General features: G+C 35.4%; 1 protein-coding gene across 2 annotated transcripts in view; it reads left to right on the top strand.

Annotated features, from left to right (window-relative positions):
• Positions 1-16,624: 16,624 nt before the first annotated feature.
• phf21b (PHD finger protein 21B) overlaps positions 16,625-19,998 on the top strand; it is a 53,039-nt gene continuing 49,665 nt past the window's right edge. Inside the window, exon 1 of one of the 2 annotated variants that reach the window (XM_051891031.1) lies at positions 16,625-16,933. In XM_051891031.1, coding sequence (XP_051746991.1) covers positions 16,880-16,933 — 54 coding nt within the window. In that variant the 5' untranslated portion in view covers positions 16,625-16,879. Of the gene's footprint in view, positions 16,934-17,020; positions 17,357-19,998 lie in introns of those variants that run through there. The other variant, XM_051891032.1, reaches the window with a different exon arrangement.

Here is a 19,998-nt window from a genome sequence, read left to right as displayed (position 1 = left end):
CATTCTTGCATAATCAATGCTTGGAGTTTGTCAGAATTTGTGGGTTTTTGTTTGTCCACCCACCTCTTGAGGATTGACCACAAGTTCTCAATGGGATTAAGTCCTGGCCATTGACCCAAAATTTCCATGTTTTGTTCCCCGAGCCACTTAGTTATCACTTTTGCCTTATGGCAAGGTGCTCCATCATGCTGGAAAAGGCATTGTTCGTCACCAAACTGTTCTTGGATGGCAAAATTGTGAGTGAGCCCACTCCCTTGGCTGAGAAGCAACCCCACACATGAATGGTCTCAGATGGGAGTGCATCTCCACGCACAGTGAGGCGAAGACTTTTGGAGGATGGCCTGGTGTCAAGAAGGGCAGCAAAGAAGCCACTTCTCTCCAGGAAAAAACTTGTCTGGAGAAGAAAAGGTGAGCGCTACCATCAGTCCTGTGTCATGCCAACAGTAAAGCATCCTGAGACCATTCATTTGTGGGGTTGCTTCTCAGCCAAGGGAGTGGGCTCACTCACAATTTTGCCTAAGAACACAGCCATGAATAAAGAATGGTACAAAAACATCCTCCGAGAGCAACTTCCCCCAACCATCCAAGAACAACGGAACTGGTGATGAACAATGCCTTTTCCAGCATGATGGAGCACCTTGCCATAAGGCAAAAGTGATAACTAATTGGCTTGGGGAACAAAACATTGAAATTTTGGGTCCATGGCCAGGAAACTCTCTAGACCTTAATCCCATTGAGAACTTGTGGTCAATCCTCAAGAAGCGGGTGGACAAACAAAAACCCACAAATTCTGACAAACTCCAAGCATTAATTATGCAAGAATGGGCTGCCATCAGTCAGAAAGTGGCCCAGAAGCTACAATATGTACAATTTTCTGTCCGCTAGAGGCCTATTCAAAACAAAGGCGTAGCTTCGCCAAGTTTGAGCGTGGAATCTTGGGACATGTGGTCTTCACATCACAGCCGGTGGAAACAATCGGGATAGGACTCGGGAAGAAATCATGTTCATGGATGCGATTATAAACGTTACTGTAGTATGAAGCAGAGCAGGACCGAGTGTTGTGGGAGCTGAACGAGGCCGCTAGAGCGATTGCGCAACACACGCCTCGCGAGCAGCGGAACTTTTATTATTCCACAGTCGCCGGCGCCGCTTCCGCTTTTCCGGTCATGAGTATGAGGTAACACAGCTCTAGTAAGTAAGCTAGTTCGATTTTAGAATATCAAATTAAATGCTGGATGGCTTGTGTTGATAAATGGCATGCAATTAATTTTAAAACATATTGTATGATGAAGAAAATGCTGCATTACCGTTACTAAAAATAAAGCTGCATCTGATTATGCTATGTTAGCTACTTGACAAAATAGTGTTTTTCTCTGAGGCATGGTAAAGCATGGTACTCGCAAAAAAACAAGAAAATTAGATTTAAACAAGACTAAACGTGTTGAGCTATATAACAATAATTAGTTTTCTGTCTATAAATATATCAAAACTGTTGTTCCCTTGTCTATTAAAATGTGTAATATATTAAGGCGTCTTTGGCGTTTCCATGGTTTCTACAAAATAAAACCGGAAACCGAGGGTAACGCGGGTATGACGCAATTGACAGGTGAGCCTTGGTTAAAATTGTAATTTTCTCACGATATACAAATAGTTGGAAACATTTGGGATATTGTAAGTACTCAAGTGAACAAAATATATAACACTGGCCTAGTGGTTTTTGGATATTTTACTGCAAAATTCTTACATATTACACCTTTAATGTAATTGTCAATAAAAGCCTTTGACACTTATGAAATGCTTGGAATTATTCTTCAGTCTAAAAACAATGAAGCAGCAGACTTTTTAAAAATTAATGTTTGTGTCATTCTCAAAACTTTTGGTCACGACTGTTTAATGACCATTAAAATGAACAAAAATAATCAATGGTAAATATCGTTAGATCATTGTTAATGTTATGTTAATTCTAAATCACTTTTGTTGAAACATTGAAAATACAACTGAAATTCAACATAAAATAATGTTGAGATCTGATCTTTGAAACAACATTAACACTTCTATGGTACGTCAACAAATTTCTGACCATTTCAAAGTTTTGGGAAAACCTTCTAAAACATAAATGACACCTTTCCAGCAGTTGAGTCAGTTTATTTTATTTGACAGTTTAACACAGTTAAGCAAATTATGTATATTTAATCTATTTATCTACACTTCAATAACACTATGGGAAGGTGTCCAATCTTTCCACCCAAATTTATCTCCAGCCCTAATTAAACACACCTGAAGCAGCTAATCAAGGTCATTAGAATCAATGAAACTTCCAGGCAGGAGTTAAACTCCTCATGAAGAGGAATAAACACCTCTGAACTATAGCCATTACGTAAATCTCCATTCATTTTCTGTAAAACTACATAGCATTCAAGTAAGTTTATCTTGTAGAATAAAAGACCTTAGTTTTTTTTTTTTAAATGAAAATTTCTTTAAAGCTGCACTTCACCTTATGTAGACCTTACTCTGTTTAAATATCACAAAATAGCCATGTCAGTCACTTTCTCAAACACTAGGTGTATTTTTTTTTTGTGATTGTGTTTCAGTCGGAACAGGCTAAACTGAATGGAGATCAGTTTCATTCCAGATTCAGGAATATGAATGATTACCTGATTAAGCAGTAATAAGGGAGCAGGAGATAAGGCACAGAATTGCATCAAGTTCCAGGTCAGGTGACCTGTTCCAGGTCCTATCGACTACAACTCAATGCATTATCAATGTTACATTTATCAAGAGGGTGCTTTTCATTTTTTTTAGTTGTCCATCCTCATCTGCCTTCATCCCTATTAAAGGAAAGAAGCCAATGTGCTCTGGAAAGCATTGAGTAATAGATGCAATATGTGTAAAGTATGATATTCTTGCTCACGTTTACCATGTCACATGTCACAAGAAATGTTGTTTGACCTTTAATCATAAAATTCCTAATAAATATTACTAAAGCAAGATGCATGCAAGAATTTAGAAAAATGGATGGTTTATTCAAACACTTTTTAAATAAATACAGTATATCTTATTAGATTCAGTAACAATAAATCAAATGCAAATAACAAGGAAACAAAAAAGAACATAGAAATAATAAGAAAGATGCACCATTTTTTGAAACCCAGAGAAGTCAGGTGGTTCAACAAGCAAGACTGTATAGGATGCACCTGTGTTTTCTCTCGAATGAGAAAGCATCAGTTAGGGTACGTTTACACGACAACGATGTACTAAAAATGAAAAAGTTTTTTCTTCGTACTTCATTATCAAAACTATCCCCGTTCACACAGATCCACGAAAATTACGAAAAACGCTGTATTATGCATGCCAGACAAGTAGTTGGCGATGTCACTTTGTTAAGAAAGACTACGCACCTGCACATACGCATTCTTTTACAGAGCACTGCCTATCCACCTTATTTTTACAATTTACTGCACAAATTCTTCTCGTTATTTCCCTATATGGGCTAATAAATCATAAGCCTCGCACATTCACAGAAAACACACTGAAAAGTAAGGTGGATAGACTAAACATGTAATATGCATGACGTCACTGTTTTCACAGATTCGCATTTTTGCAGTTTACACGTAGATGACAACGGTGTCATTTTCAAAAACATGCCCTTTGAAACCCGTTTTCAAAAGTTTGCGTTTTCAGGCCACCAAAATGTCATTATCATGTGAACGGCCAAAACACATAAAAAGTTTTCTGTTTTTAGTTGAAAATTAGGGTAAACAGCCCCTTAGACTACTAAGAAGTGCACATGCAAAACCAAAATTGGCATTTACCAATCAGTGCTCATTTTCAAACTACAATTTACTATATGGACGGTTACTTACTGGTTGTCGTTAAGTCAGCTCAGGCATTTCAGCTCAGAACTGTTAGCTGTTCATTCTGTAGTCGCTGTACATCAACACAAAACCATCAGAGGTTGACTTTTTAATGTTTTATTCATATTTTAATGCAGTTATCACATCTACCTAATTTGCCAATAAACTAGTTTTATTGATTGCAAGAAAGACGAAGCTATTGGGACCGTTTAAAAATGCTGAGTAATTAGACACACTCACACGCATTTTTTCCCCCCAGCACTTCAAATGTTATTTTTAATGTGATGACCACAAACATTATTTGTTCATCCTTCTGAGATTGTCCCCATTGTAAAACCAAACATTTCAAAATGTAGGAAATTCAACATTTGATACTAGAAAGCACTTATTTAAAAATAAAAAAGACAATAATTACCACTTTAACCAGCAGGTGGCGGCAAAGTCACATTTATTTGCGCATATATCAGCCATTTCCTCTAATCGTTTTTCACTTTGTTTTTGACTAAATATTAAACATTATAAAATAACTAGGTTTAAAAATACATTTTGTCAATGTGAAGTAGGAAATACTCACAAAATCTTATGAAAAACAATAACTTTTCTTGTGAATGAATGACACAGAAAGCGAGCACCGCGCTTTCCCTTTGTAATCACAGCAGCTGTCAGTCAGTGCAGCGCAAGATCATTGATTTCAGCACACTTGTAAAAACACACATTTTATTCAATTAATCTAACTAAAGTGCACAATAAATATTTTATTTTTGACGCTTTTTTTTCACACGAAAGTGTGAAAACTGATAGTCGAATTGAATTTAGCCGAGGAGGAACACTGAGGTACGTCTTTATTTATTTATTTTTTATGTCGTCTTACGTTTGAATAACTAAATTAATACTATGCCTGACTATTTAAGTGATTATATTCTGATTATAAACTAAGTATTACACTACTGATGCTCAACACACCAGCAAATTACATCTCACCGGAAGTTTTCGAGCTGGCTTATATTAATGCGGAAGTTCTAAAGAACGCTCCGTGCATATAGTCCATTGGTGTTTTTCTACCATTTCTCAATAGACTTGCTAAAATCATGAGGGCCCATCCCTAAACCAAGCCCCTAGTGGAATAGAGCAAATCCGGTGAAATGCCCATCATGAACTGACACACCCCACTGATTGAGAAACACCCACTAGTGTTCTGCACAGACACATGCCTGCAGGATCTTGTGGTCATCAACTACAAATCACTGTTAGTTCAGTGTCACTGTCATGTGTGCTGTCGACTTTCATCAAAATTTCATTGCTGATCCAACATACATTAAACATTGAAATGTCAGTCTCAACCAGAATGATGGTTTGGATCAAAACTCAACATTGTACCAATGTCACCATGCTTTCTGGGATAGGTTCTCCGTTGGTTTCGGAGTTCTTCTAAGAAAGGGTTTCAAACAGGTGGACACCAGGGGGTGCTTGAGTTTCTGCAAAACATTGTTTTACAAAATGCAATTTTTAACATGTTAACTAAAGATAATCAGTAAATGTTTAACACATTGCTTTAACTATATGTACCAAGTTTGATATAGGCTATTTCATTGCTATTATTTTATTTTATTGACAGCCCTATTTATAACAGTAAGACATAACCACATTTGTTTAATTTTGTCAATAAAATATTTATTAGTCTTTAAATATTTAAGTTTCAGTGGAGTTTCTCCTTGCCATAGTCACCCTTTGGTTTGTTTACTTGTAGCTTGAATGGCACTATGCTCTGTAAATCTGCTTTTGAATAATATTTCTTGCAAAAAATGTGAAGAAAATTATTTTAATTTAATTGAAAATGTGTTGGGAATACTGTCAACATAATACGAAATAATTACTTTCCAGATACTTTCCAGTTTTAATAATTTGCTTTGCCATTAGAACAATAACAATATACAAGCCCATTATTTAATTTTTGAGAAAAAAAACATGTCTTTATAATATCACAGTATTTTTCTCACACAGTGGGTCCTTTATACATGAAAATAAATAGCTGCGTTTTATATTCCTCACAACAGAATCCATATATTTGGGGGACCTTGGCATCAAAAACTTTGAAAAGCCCTGTTTTCTAGGGCTTCAGCACTTATATTTTCAAATAAAATTGACTAAAAAGAATCTTTTAAGACATTAAATTGTCAAACAAAAAAATCTAAATAGAATGTTTATATTTAAGAATGAAAAGTTAAATATAAGTAGTAGAACAGTGAAACACTCTTGGCAGGCCTTTTGGTCACTTTTTCAGGTTCCATCAACAAAAAGACTAAAATGTTTGTAAATCTGATGGGAATAAATGTCCTCTAGTCTCATGTAGCCAGACCTTTGACTGTTAGCATATGGTTGAGTCCATATTGCAGCTTATTCCAGCCAATATCCGCCCACTTAGACCCTTATTATTTTTTTAGTAGCAGAAAATGTGTACAGAGACATTCTGACTAAAACAAATCTTTTTTTTTTTTTTTTCTTTTTTTTTTGACAGTCTAAAAGTAATAATACATATTATTTTTGCATCATGTTATCTCAGCATGGCTCAGACCATAGAGATTCGTTCTGTCACCTATGACTGACTCAAAGCGATCATGGGTTCTCCTCACTAGTGTCTTAATGAAGTCATGAGGGCTGATTATCTTTTTTTTTCTTCTTTTTTTTTGCGGTATGCGTCTCTAATTGCTAATTTGTTCAGATGACATATTTAAATGTCAGTCAGGCAGCACAGATCAGTGAAAGTCTAATTATGCAGATTTAGTTAACATGCTTTAATTATAGGAGTGAATGGACAAATTAAGAGGAAATTTAATTGGTTTCTCTTAATGGAACCATCTCTCTGGCATTATCTGCATGTCTTTGACCATTATTTCAGCACCATAAAGCCATTGCGGTACAATCAGTTTAATCATTTAAATGAAAGTTGTCATCCAAAACAACGATTACATTAAAATATCAAGACAACTTGCCTGAAGGTGTGAAATCTGTAAGTGATTGTGACTAAACTAGACAGGACTCAAACTACACAATTTTATATTTACACCTATTAAATATGAGTGTTTACGGACTAAAAGTGCAAGGTCAAATACTTTCTTTCAAATAATAAACAAGAACATGATGTAAAGTTACTGAATAAGTGCATTACTGATAAATTGCAATGCAGGTATGAAGACTTCAGATGCAAAAGCCTCTAATGGTTTTCTTTAAAATTATTTATATATATATATATATATATATATTCAACAGTTAGCCCATTGAGTCAAAAAATTATTCATTGTCTAGGCAATGTTTTTTCACTTATTGTTCTCTTAAAGATGTGTTATGCCACGGGAGATGTTTTCTGATGTTTCGACTTTTCTGCCTCTGCAAGGAGAGATGAACCATAAATGTCAAAAACTGTAATGATATGCATTCAAATTCTTCTGCCTGCCAAGTCGAATTCAGTAGATTTATAGCTGATGAAGCGTGTCTTAATTTGTTCATATAAAGTGTGTTGGCAACTCAAACCACCTCAGAGAAGCACCTTATATTTCAGCAGTTCAGTATAACTTAATATAAACTCCTGATATTTAGCGTATGTGGACTGTGAGGTTTGAAAAGTAAAATATTGAAATAAAAAACTTTATATTGACAGGAATGTTATATAGAGAACAGAATATTATGTAGAAAAGAGCAAGACAGCTTCAGACTTAAATCTGTAGAGCCCACATGTGCACTACTGCTGTGGCTCTGACTAAAACCACTGCATCATCTCATCTGAATATGGGTTAATGACGTCATTTTTTTGTCCAAAGGCCTTAATGATAATAAAAAACAAAGATATGACATCCAAAGTATATAAGGTAGATCTCTTTTATTGAATCCAAAAGGTTTTAATTAAATTTTGCTACATATAAAGGTATTTTAAAGATTTTGAAGTGTCGAAAGGTCATTCGGTTTAACCGTCCAAAGGCCAATACAGCCATTTCATTTGTGATTAAAATATTTTAAAATGTATTAAATGTATATATTTTTTATCCTGGTATGATTTTATAACATCATATATCAACATAGTGCAAAATGGTATTAAAATTATGTGTAGAAGTCGTTGCTTTGTTATGAGAAAGAATGTCCGGAAAAATTTATTTCATTGATGTCATTCAGAGTAACCGATATAAAGGGATCATTTTGGATCAAGTCATGCGGTCAATATCATGTGACAGGATGTGTCATCATTTAGACACCTGCAAAGGACCACATGGTCATGAAGCAAAGTAACTAACTCTCTCTTAACTATTTGAAAAATTCATGTTTTCACTTGCTCATACGCAAGTCCCGAAACATCAAGTCATTCGGTAAAACCATAAAACCATATACAACCATATAAAACATGGAAAATGTAATATTTTAAAAACTTGTACTAAATATAAAATGTTTGATTGTCCTTTTGCTAGCTTGATATCAGCCTGTTAGCATTGTTTGAAAATATCGTCATTCGGTATAACCAAAAGTGTCATTCGGTAAAACCGAAATTTTGGTTAAACCGAATGACTTTTTTGAATGATCTTGTAAAAAATGACAAAAGCAGTGTTAATTGATTATAAAAACAACATAATCTCATTGTTAACACTTAATAAAACTTCAAAATTAATTATATCTCCATTATGTTTTTCTTTTTACACTTTTAAAAACCTTTTTCGTCAATGACCCATATTCATAAAAATCTGAAAAATCCTTTTCAGCTTGGCTCATGAATATTGACTAGATGACATAACATTTGTTAGTCCTAATTGATTTGTTGATAAGTTCGATTAGTGCTTATGATTGCATTTGCTACAAAACTTTACTCATTATTGCCTAAAATATGAGTGGTGGAAAAACAGTACTTAGAAATGCATAATGGTCCTGATATTGATGTATTTAAGGCATTTTATGTTTGTCATGTTTCCCTGACTGGCACATGAGTTCATTCTAAAACTACTCCTAGTGCTGATGAAGGTTACGTGCGATCAGATCTCCGCTCTCCGCCGTGATGCTTACAGTAAGAGCCGAGCTCAAGTGACACACTCATCTATTCCAGGAAACTCTGTTATTAAAGTCAGAGTGTGTCTCAGGACATGACTGCGCAAACATCTGATGCCTCCCATGTCATGACCGTTCATATGTGTCATAGAAATGTAAAGAAAAACGTATGGAATTAATCACATATGTGTTTTATACAGTAGCTAATGTAACGTTTGTTGTTCTACCATTACGTGACCTTAAAGTCAGTATGAAACAAAATGTACTCCATTTATGTTTGACCTAATGCTTCATTTCTAAATATATAACCATTGTTAGTTCTTATGGTTAGTGGTCAGGGCCCCGTTTCTTTGAGGGTTAGGGTTTGACCCAATCCTGGATTGTTCTGTTCTCATCTTGGAGTTGTTGTCATAGTAACAAATCCGTGAGCTCCAGAGGAGGTTTGTTTAACATAAACAGGATTAGATTGTGGCTTTATTAGCAGATGTGATACTAGGAGTCTGTCCCAGATGCTGCATACATTTTATGAGAACAATCTGTTGAACCAGGGCAGTAATCATTTTAAAATTATAATACATAAATGACACCATGTATAAGATGTACAAGTACTTGAAATTTCTACATACAGGGTTTGTGTAATGATTGATGTGAACAAATGAAATTTAACATCTTTTTTGATGGTGTTTCCCAATGTACTGTAAGAATGCAAGCTTTGAAAAAAAAAAAAACCAAACACTTAATTTATGCTAGTGAGCAACCCAGATTATTACAACCCGAATTCCAGAAAAGTTGGGACTTTTTTTTTTAAATTTGAATAAAATGAAAACTAAAAGATTTTCAAATCACATGAGCCAATATTTTATTCACAATAGAACATAGATTACATAACAAATGTTTAAACTGAGAAATTTTACACTTTTATCCACTAAATGAGCTCATTTCAAATGTGATGCCTGCTACAGGTCTCAAAAAAGTTGGCACGGGGGCAACAAATTGCTGAAAAAGCAAGAAATTTTGAAAAGATTCAGCTGGGAGAACTTTAGAAACGAATTAAGTTAATTGATATCAGGTCTGTAACATGATTAGCTATAAAAGGGATGTCATAGAGAGGCAGAGTCTCTCAGAAGTAAACATGGGCAGAGGCACTCCAATCTGTGAAAGAGTGCATAAAAAGATTGTGGAAAACAATGTTCCTCAACGTCACATTGCAAAGGCTTTGGAGATCTCATCATTTACAGTGCATAACATCATCAAAAGATTCAGAGAAACTGGAGAAATCTCTGTGCGTAAGGGACGAGGCTGAAGACCTTTATTGGATGGCCCATGGTCTTCAGGCCCTTAGACGACACTGCATCACTCATCGGCATGATTGTGTCAATGACATTACTAAATGGGGCCCAGGAATACTTCCAGAAACCACTGTCGGTAAACACAATCCGCCGTGCCATCTGCAGATGCCAACTCAAGCTCTATCATGCAAAAAGGAAGCCATATGTGAACATGGTCCAGAAGCGCCATCATGTCCTGTGGGCCAAGGCTCATTTAAAATGGAAAAGAGTTCTATGGTCAGACGAGTCCAAATTTGACATTCTTGTTGGAAATCATGGATGGCGTGTCCTCCGGGCTAAAGAGGAGGGAGACCTACCAGCGTGTTATCAGCGTTCAGTTCAAAAGTCAGCATCTCCGATGGTATGGGGGTGCATAAGTGCATACGGTATGGGCAGCTTGCATGTTTTGAAAGGCACTACGAATGCTGAAAGGTATATAAAGGTTTTAGAGCAACATATGCTCCCCTCCAGATGACGTCTATTTCAGGGAAGGCCTTGTGTATTTCAGCAGGACAATGCAAAACCACATACAGCTATTACAACAGCATGGCTTTGTCGTAGATAAGTCCAGGTGCTGAATTGGCCTGCCTGCAGTCCAGATCTTTCACCTATAGAAAACATTTGGTGCATCATTAAACGAAAGACGACCATGAACTCTTCAGCAGCTGGAAACCTATATCAGGGAAGAATGGGACTAAATTCCAACACCAAAACTCCAGAAACTCATAACCTCGATGCCCAGATGTCTTCAAACTGTTTTGAAAAGAAGAGGAGATGCTACACCATGGTAAACATGCCACTGTCCCAACTATTTTGAGACCTGTAGCAGGCATCAAATTTGAAATGAGCTCATTTTGTGCATAAAATTGTAAAATTTCTCAGTTTAAACATTTGTTATGTTATCTATGTTCTATTGTGAATAAAATACTGGCTCATGTGATTTGAAAGTCTTTTAGTTTTCATTTTATTCAAATTTAAAAAATACTTTTCCGGAATTCGGGTTGTATAATTAACTAAAACTATATATATAAAAAGAAAAATTCTAAAACTTATTTAGCAATATACATTTCTCATTTTCATTTAGTTTAGCTTGATGTAGTAAAATAATTAAAACTGAAATAAAAATGAATAAAAACTACATACATATTTTAAAAAAACTAATAAAATGACAAAAACACGACATACTAAACATTAACTAAAATTAAAATATAAAAATGAAAGATTCAAAATATTGATAAAACTATAATGTTATCGCGATCTAGATACTAAAATAAAACTGTGCACCCAGCTATCATTAAATTACATGTGAACTTCATCTTAGCATATTAGTATGAACTTCATCTTCATCTTGGCAAAAAATACATGAAAACTGATAAAATGCAAGAGATGAACTTACAATAAACTGTTACAAATTTCATTTCCACACAATTTGGCAGCACTTTCACCTTATTTCAGTCACTGGGATTTTTTTTATTATTATCTATATGACATAACTCTTTATATGATGTCATCACATTGCTCATTGCCAAATGATCACCTCACTGCTGATCATGGTTTCACGTAGGCTATTTTGGGTAATTTCAGCAATTATGTTTACTGCCCCCCAAAAAAAGGCCAAAAAATGTGCACATTAGGTAGTTGAATTGAGATTCAGAAAGCTGACATCTCCTATGTAATGGCTTGCTGTTTAAAAACCATTACAACTCTCATCTTGTGAAAATGAATATGTGTAGAGGGTACATCAGGGCTAAAGGTGCACTGGGGTAAAAGGCGCATTTGACTTTATTGTCCTTTAAACCTCTGGATGGCACAAAAAAACACAACCGCGTTTAATGATGCACATGAAAATTTGGCTGATCCTTGATACAATCGCGGACAGCAACACGAAGTTGTTTCTGTGATAATTTGATCTAATATTTAATGTTTTTTAAAATGTATATTTATGTAGTAAATGAGAATCTATTGAATCAAATCAAATTATTGTCTGTTAGAATAGTTATTGACTATATTCTGTCAACCTTATAGATAATCACCATATTTATAAAAGAAACCATCATATTTAAAAATATGATAATAATCACATAAAATATCATATTTATTGTTACTACTGTAAAGCTATATCAAATTATGGGATCTCTGTGAATGCTTTCAGTACTTGTTTTAATAATTTTGTTCCTGTATTTTTAAAATGAACATATTTTAATGACAATATATTTATTGAACAAAAATAAATTATTTTATTTATCAGAATAAACTGAAAATAGTACAACATTTGCTAAAGTGATTGTTTTGAACAAGTATTAACTTAGACATTATTAAAAAACTTATTACTTTAGCTAAAGTATTTGTATCAGTACTGTGTGCCTTTTACCCCATGCTGGTTTTACCCTGTGTGGAGTGTAACGGGGCCATCTTGCCACCTCATACATTTATAAGATTTTTTAAACAAACAAAGAAACAAACAAAACACTTTTATGATTCATTTTCACACAAAATCTGTTGCTCCATAAATGTTCAATAAAAACATATTTTTTACACTATGGGAGTAGTGAAAAGCTCATTTTCCTCTAGCCCCGTTGTACCCTACCGATTTTTGTGAAAATCAGCCACAATGTGGCTCTATAATAAGCAACTTTATGTTTTAGCTAATAACCCCATCAAAATTCTGATTTCTTCTAAATCCCTGCTTTTAAGCCAGAACAATATTAAATAAAGCAATAAGCCCCAACAATTTGTGGTTTACAGTGAATTTTTAACAGCTAAGGGGCATTGTTGGCCTAAAACCCCCTTAGCTGTTATAAATTCACTGTAAACCACAGCTTCACAGGGCTTATTGCTTTTATTAAACGGTTACCACACAATACAAATATTAAAGCCAAAAAATATGCATCAATACAACTTTCATGAAGTAAAATCACTAAAGGCCTTCCTTCTGCTGGAAAAAAATAGTCCCTGACTTGTAAACAGCAACAGAAGTTACATTATTACGCCTCTAGATGGCGGCAAAGATTCTCTTTATGAGAGAGCCACTCAGTCGCAAAGACTTTTATATCGAAACTTGTTGTGAACATGGAAAAAGACGCAAATGATAAATGCTTTGACTAGCGCTCTCAGTGTCAGCAGGGCACGGGAAGAACCCATTAACTGTTAAGAGGACAAGATTGCAGCGGACATTCAAACGGATTTTTTATTGTGAACATAGGACTGACCTGAAGGAAAATGCTAAATCTGAATGCAGGTAATACACTCAGTTACTCGATCTCTCTCACAATACACTTCTACATAATGCAGTAAGCTTTAATGAACAATATCAAATGAGAACGTATGTTTACGTTGCTAAGGGTGTTGTACAGTGATACGCGACCGTTGGGTGAAGCGGTCATAGCCGTGTTGTATTTATAACTTTATTTATAAATGATAAACAACAGTTACTTTTCGTGAAATACGCATGGAACGCAGCAACACACAGACACAGTGGCACAATAATACTGATGTAATGAGGTCACAGGTGTATGTTTGTAGAGTAATTTACAACGGCTTCGAACTCGGCTCAACCAATCAGAATCAAGGGCCGGAACTATCCGTTTTATAATCTAATTTTTAAGATTATCTAAAAACTTTATCTGCCATTCTAATTTGTTAAAAAAAAAAAAAAAAAACTTTTTTGAACTCATCCTAGGGCGTTTGTCAGACTTTGCACACATCAACTCTAGACCAGGCAGACAAAAATTATCGAAAGAATTTTAATCATTTAGCAGATGCAATTTTTACACGTGTCTGGTATAACCCATTATGACTATTATGTCTATGTCTTGTGTGCACAAAGTCCAAACTTCTCAAAACAACAAGTCATTCTGAGCAAACATGCTTAGTTTCATGAATTTATGATGAATTTATGGAGGCTAACAACAAATTCTAAACTATCGGCCATTTCAACTGAAAGATGAAGGCTGTGATTTTAATGTTGTCCACTAGAGGGAGTCACAGGATAAGGAATATTTCAAACCTAATCTTTTCTATCAGTTTCCATCCCTCTAAACGGAAATAAATGCATTGATCTTGTTCATTGGTATAACAATGTTGTATTGACAGTATAGTTTTATCAGTGTACATAGAAATCAGTGAAATGCTTATCATATAACATTTATTTAACTTTAATATACCTCAATAAAACACATTTTTCATTTTGCCAGACATTATTAAATATATTGCTGTTTGTTTAAAATGGAAAAACAATTTTATGCGTCTTTATCAAGATATATATTATAAAATTTCTATGACACTTCTGTACTGTTGTGGTATGAATAATAAAACAAACACTTATGTGTTGAACTGCACGCATAAGGTTAGAAGAAATAAATAATAAAAACGAAAAGGACCTTAGAGTTTGAGCTTCAAATCTTTAAATTCATTTGAAATTGTCTGTGATGTGATTCATCCTATGATGTGATTCATTTAAATTTAAATGTTAAATATGAGTCCACACATACACCATACATATTATGATCACACGGCACGCCTTACGGCAGTAAACATTTTTATACACGGGTATTTTTTTACTTCTCTTTTAATCTGACAGTAAGAGAGAGTGATTTCCTTTGACACGTGTGTTGCTGTAACCCGTTTCATCAAACCCTAACTTTCAGTGAAGATTCAAGATGGACTTTGCTATAAAAACCACATTATAAGATACATTTTAATTGGATCGCTAATCATCCACATGGGCCATTGATGCTTTGACCCCTTGACTGCTGCTTGCAGCTATATTCATCCTATATTTACTATGTATGCATCTTACAGAGACTACGTGGAATATTTGTACTGTGTGGAATATTTCTCACTACCGTTTGAAATTAAATCAAAACAACAATTAAATGATAGAAAACCTCAGCATCTTAAAATATACTCTGTTGATAATACTCTTTGACTTCCTTCATAAGCACACATCAAGCACAAGAGGGTTTCCAGCCAGTTGTAAGTAAATGCACCGGACTGCCCTTTCTGCATCACATTAACTTCCACATCACATTCATCCTGTCCTGAAAGCTGATTGGCTCTCATCCCTTCGGCTTGTGTCTGTCTGGATGCATATGCCACAGCCGCAACTCCTGATAGGACATCAGGGCAGAGCAGTGCATGAACACGGTGTAATGCTCCAATGACGCTCTGACTTGTGTTTAGAGGACTGAAGGGGGCGGAGGGCGCACGGCTGGGAGGGTGGATGGGGGTTGGTACGAGGACAGGGTGGAGTAAAACCCTTCAACTAGGAAAAAAAATGATCAGCTGGAGGAAAGAGTACTGTTAAATGCAAAACATTAGTATGTATGCTCATTCTATAACTTTTGCTGTAAGGGAGTAATTATAATATTAATACATTTTCAGAGTTTTTCTTCATTTATGTTATACGAGCAGCTGAACCAAACTATTCGTAGAAGTAAACACTACATTTATCTTCAGTGACAGATGCCAGATTTCATGTTAGCAACAGAAATATTTTATGATACAGAGATACGTGAGGTAATGCTGACTCTCAGAAGCACTATGTTACTCTCAGAAGACTACTAATAAAGGCAGTACAGAGGCCCATATTTGCATTTTAATAGCTGGAGGGATTTGTGTTAATTTACGCTATGTGGGGGTTATACAGAGGTCTGGGAGGGTCTGGGAGGGGGGCTGTCTATACACCCCCCCAACATCATTCATATACAGCTCACATTTAATCATAATACACACTCTCTTTGGTCTCGCCCTAGTCAAAACAGATCATTTTAATTCAGCCACAGTATTTCATTTACATATCATTTATTGCTAGAATGATACATACTAGTGCAGAATATAATAAAGTTTCCATTGTGGCTGGTTATTTATGAGTTTATGACATATTCATAAGCATTTCATGGCAGTACCTCGCCTAAATGTCTAGAAGTTTTCAAACTCTAAAAAGAAAACTTTTTTGTTTTGCTTTTTCAGAATGAAAATAGTATTTAGCTAACAAAGAGGTTACACCAATCAATTCAATATGTTTATTTTCGTTGTCTTCATTAAATAAAATAACATATTTGATTTACAGATCTTCGGTTTATCAGTTATCATTATTTATGTACCAACACATTTATTTGCCATTAAAACACAACACTCCAATAATGAACTTTTCTCACTTGTTCTGCTGGTACTATTGGTTTTGTAGAGAACTGTGGGAGCGCGCATGACTCCATAACTGAGGGAGCGCGTGCACGTGACAGAGGAAGGGAGAGTTCTTCTTTCACTGCTCCATCCGGGAACTTTCCGAATTAGCATTGACAACCGAAGCGCAACTTTTTCCCCAGGCAAAGTGAAATCGTGCCGCGCACTCGGACAAAATATAGTTCCACGTTTTCAACTCAAAGACTTAGAAATAAAGCCGTACGTTTAGGATAGGTCGGATATGCGTTTGCCGTGTGTATTTCGGAGTGAATTTATGTGACTGCTGGAATCTTTAGCTCGCTTTCTGAGCACTTTTGTTTATACTGGCGTAAAGTGGGTGATGAGTCTTACGGCCAGTAAAGAAGCGAGAACTTGCTGTGCAGCCCGAGTAGTTCTTGCGATTGTTATTGTTGCTTTTAAAATATTTGTATTACGCCACAAATAACGCGGATCGCGTCGAAAGTGGAGGAAAAGTGCTTCTGAAGTCGGAATATGGAGCTACAAGGCCTTCAAGAAGCACTCAAAGTAGAAGTCCAATGTCATCAGGTAAATAAAAATGGCATTTTGTTGAAGCTTTTCTGGGATTCTTACGTGAATACACGCTGGAAGAGAGACATCCGCCGTGTTCGAACGTTTTAATTTGCGTGGAATTCGTAGCCTTTCAGAGTGATACAACGGTAACATTCTTTCGCCTTTATGACGCCATAATCACTTTGAGCGCAGATTGTTAAAACGCTCTTTGATGCACTTTCACGCGTGCGGCGTGTTTTTTTGCGATTTGCACTAATAATGCGGCGGTTTTGTGTAGCGATCGGGACGAGACCTGAATATTTATGAGGTTCAAACGGACTCACTGCTCGCCGCTTTGTTCCTCCCTCACATCCTAACTTGAAACACTTTAAACGAAACGTCTTTTTGTTGTTTTACTTCGTTTAGAAACTAGTTGCACAGATGAAGCAGGACCCACAGGTAATTCATTTTATTTGAAGCGTTGAAGAATGGGGCATTTACATTGGGCGAGAAACTTTGTCGGCATCACTAGTTCTTACGGACGTTCTCAATGCTTTGTCCTTTACGTGACTTTGCCAAATAACACAAGGGGGTTTTGTGAAGTTTTGAAAACATTTTGGTTGTTTTTGGACAGGAATCGTGTTGGGTAAATGTGAGCTTAAGAAACAACTACATTAACGGCAAAGCAGAATAACTGCCCTAAGTGAAAACAAGTAACAATTCATTTATTAGGGATTATATTTGGCGTCATGCTTACATTAAGCGACATTTTAGAAACACATACCCCTTTCAAAACACTGTAAAAATACTATAAATTATCTGGGTTCAGTGAAATTATATTAAACAACAACTGCTTTAGTATACACTCGAAAACCGTCTTGCTTCTTTAGCAAATTGTAGGCTACAACGCGTCCATTTTAGTAGGTCGACATGTTTCTAGAGAGTTTGTGAAGGAAAGTTCCTCTGTCATGTTGCATTAAAACATCGCTGTTTAGTGTGTACTTAACCTCAACGTACTTATTCGATACTTTATCGACAGTCTTTCCGATGGGTTATATTTCTTGGTCACATGACGACGTGGTAGCATTTGATTCGATCTCTGCAGTTCACTTTCACTTTTTTATAATCGCGACTCAAAAGCAAGGTCATCTATACTATAGCGTTCCGATAGCAATTATTTACATGTTTACTGGTAATTCGACTGCTTGGCCTTGGTTTGAGCCGTTTGTTAAAGTCACAAGCTCTCAATCTTTCACTGAATTCGTCTGTCAGAACGACTCTCGCTGAACGACACAATTTCGATTGACGTTGAGTTCAGCACCACGGATAGCGGCGCGCGCCTGCATTTCAACGTGTTTTAAATGTCAAATGTTGCAACTGTGTGAAATGTTTGTTGTGAGGCTTTTTGGTGTACCCCAGTTTGATAGTGGAAGCTTCCATTTTGTGCTGAAGGGGTGTTGGTTTCTTCCTAACATGGAGCAAAAGTCTGCAGAGTTTCTGGCTGGGGGGAGGGCTCATTCATGGCCATTCTAAAGAGGGGGAAGGGAGGAGAAAACACTAGTCAGCATCACACAAGACACTACACACAAGCCTCTGTAGGCCTTATAACACTCCTTATGAGGTTCTCCTAATTAATAGAGGCTATCATAGTTAATAATACTTACTTATTTATGCTTAAGAGTAAAAAATGCATTAAATACGAGAGAAAAACATGAAAATACACCTACACAGGCTGTAAGTATGAGTATGTTTGTTATTGTGTAGTTATATGAAAGGTTATACAGTAATACAAGGCATGGTGATGTCTCTATAATGCAGTAATCATACCCATATAATGCATTTAGAGATGTAAGACCAAGAGGTTTTAAAGGAAGGTGTTATTAATTCACATCTAAATGTTAACCTTTCAAGAAAACGAAACATGTTGCTTTCTCAAGGCATTCTCATTCTTAGGCTTTCATAACCCCAACAAAGGCTGCAGCCTTGCAGTACAATTTATATTTTTCATTTAACAGATTTTTACTATTAAAACCTCTAAGAAGTGAATTATAAATGCATGTGCAGTGGTCTAATAGAAAATACAGAATATTGCAAACCTAACCACCATATTAATATGCAGGTCATTGACGAATAAGGGTTTTAAAAGTGTAAAAAAACAGAATGGAGATATAATTAATTTTGAAGTTTTATTAAGTGTTAACAATGAGATTATGTGGTTTTTATAATTAGGTAATGCTGCTTTTGTCATTTTTTACAAGATGGACAAAATTTGTCACCAAAAAAGTCATTCGGTTTAACCAAAATTTCGGTTTCACCGAATTACACTTTTGGTTATACCGAATGACGATATTTTCAAACAATGCTAACAGGCTCATATCTAGCTAGCTAGTTAGCTTGCTAGTTAGCTAGCAAAAGGACAATCAAACATTTTATATTTGCATTACATTTACATTATATTTTTTTCCATGTTTTATAGCAGTTGTACCGAATGACCTGATGTTTCAGGACATGCGTATGAGCAAATGAAAACATGAATTTTTCAAATAGTTAAGAGAGAGTTAGTTACTTTGCTTCACGACCATGTGGTCCTTTGCAGGTGTCTGAATGATGTCACATCCTGTCACATGATACGCCGCATGACTTGATCCAAAACGGTCCCTTTATATTGGTTACACCGAATGACGTCAATGAAATTCATTTTTCCGGACATTCTTTCATAATAAAGCAACGACTTCTACACATAATTTTAATACCATTTTGCACAATGTTAATAGATGATTTTATAAAATCATGTCAGAATAAAAAATACATACATTTAGTACATTTTAAGATATTTTAATCACAAATGAAATGGCTGTATTGGACGGTTAAACCAAATGACCTTTTGACACTTCAAAATCTTTAAAATACCTTTATATGTAGCAAAATATAATTAAAACCTTTTGGATTCAATAAAAGAGATCTAGTTGTACTACCTTACATACTTTGGATGTCATATCTTTGTTTTGTATTATTATTAAGGCCTTTGGACAAAAAACATGACCCATTACTTCATTGACCCACGCGAATGTTGAGTGAATGCAGGTGTCTTGTCAGAATTA

This window comes from Ctenopharyngodon idella, chromosome 4 (genome assembly GCF_019924925.1).
Source record: "Ctenopharyngodon idella isolate HZGC_01 chromosome 4, HZGC01, whole genome shotgun sequence".
NCBI lineage: Eukaryota > Metazoa > Chordata > Actinopteri > Cypriniformes > Xenocyprididae > Ctenopharyngodon > Ctenopharyngodon idella.
Note: the sequence above shows the minus strand (reverse complement) of the source record. Positions and strands in the feature narration are given on the sequence as shown.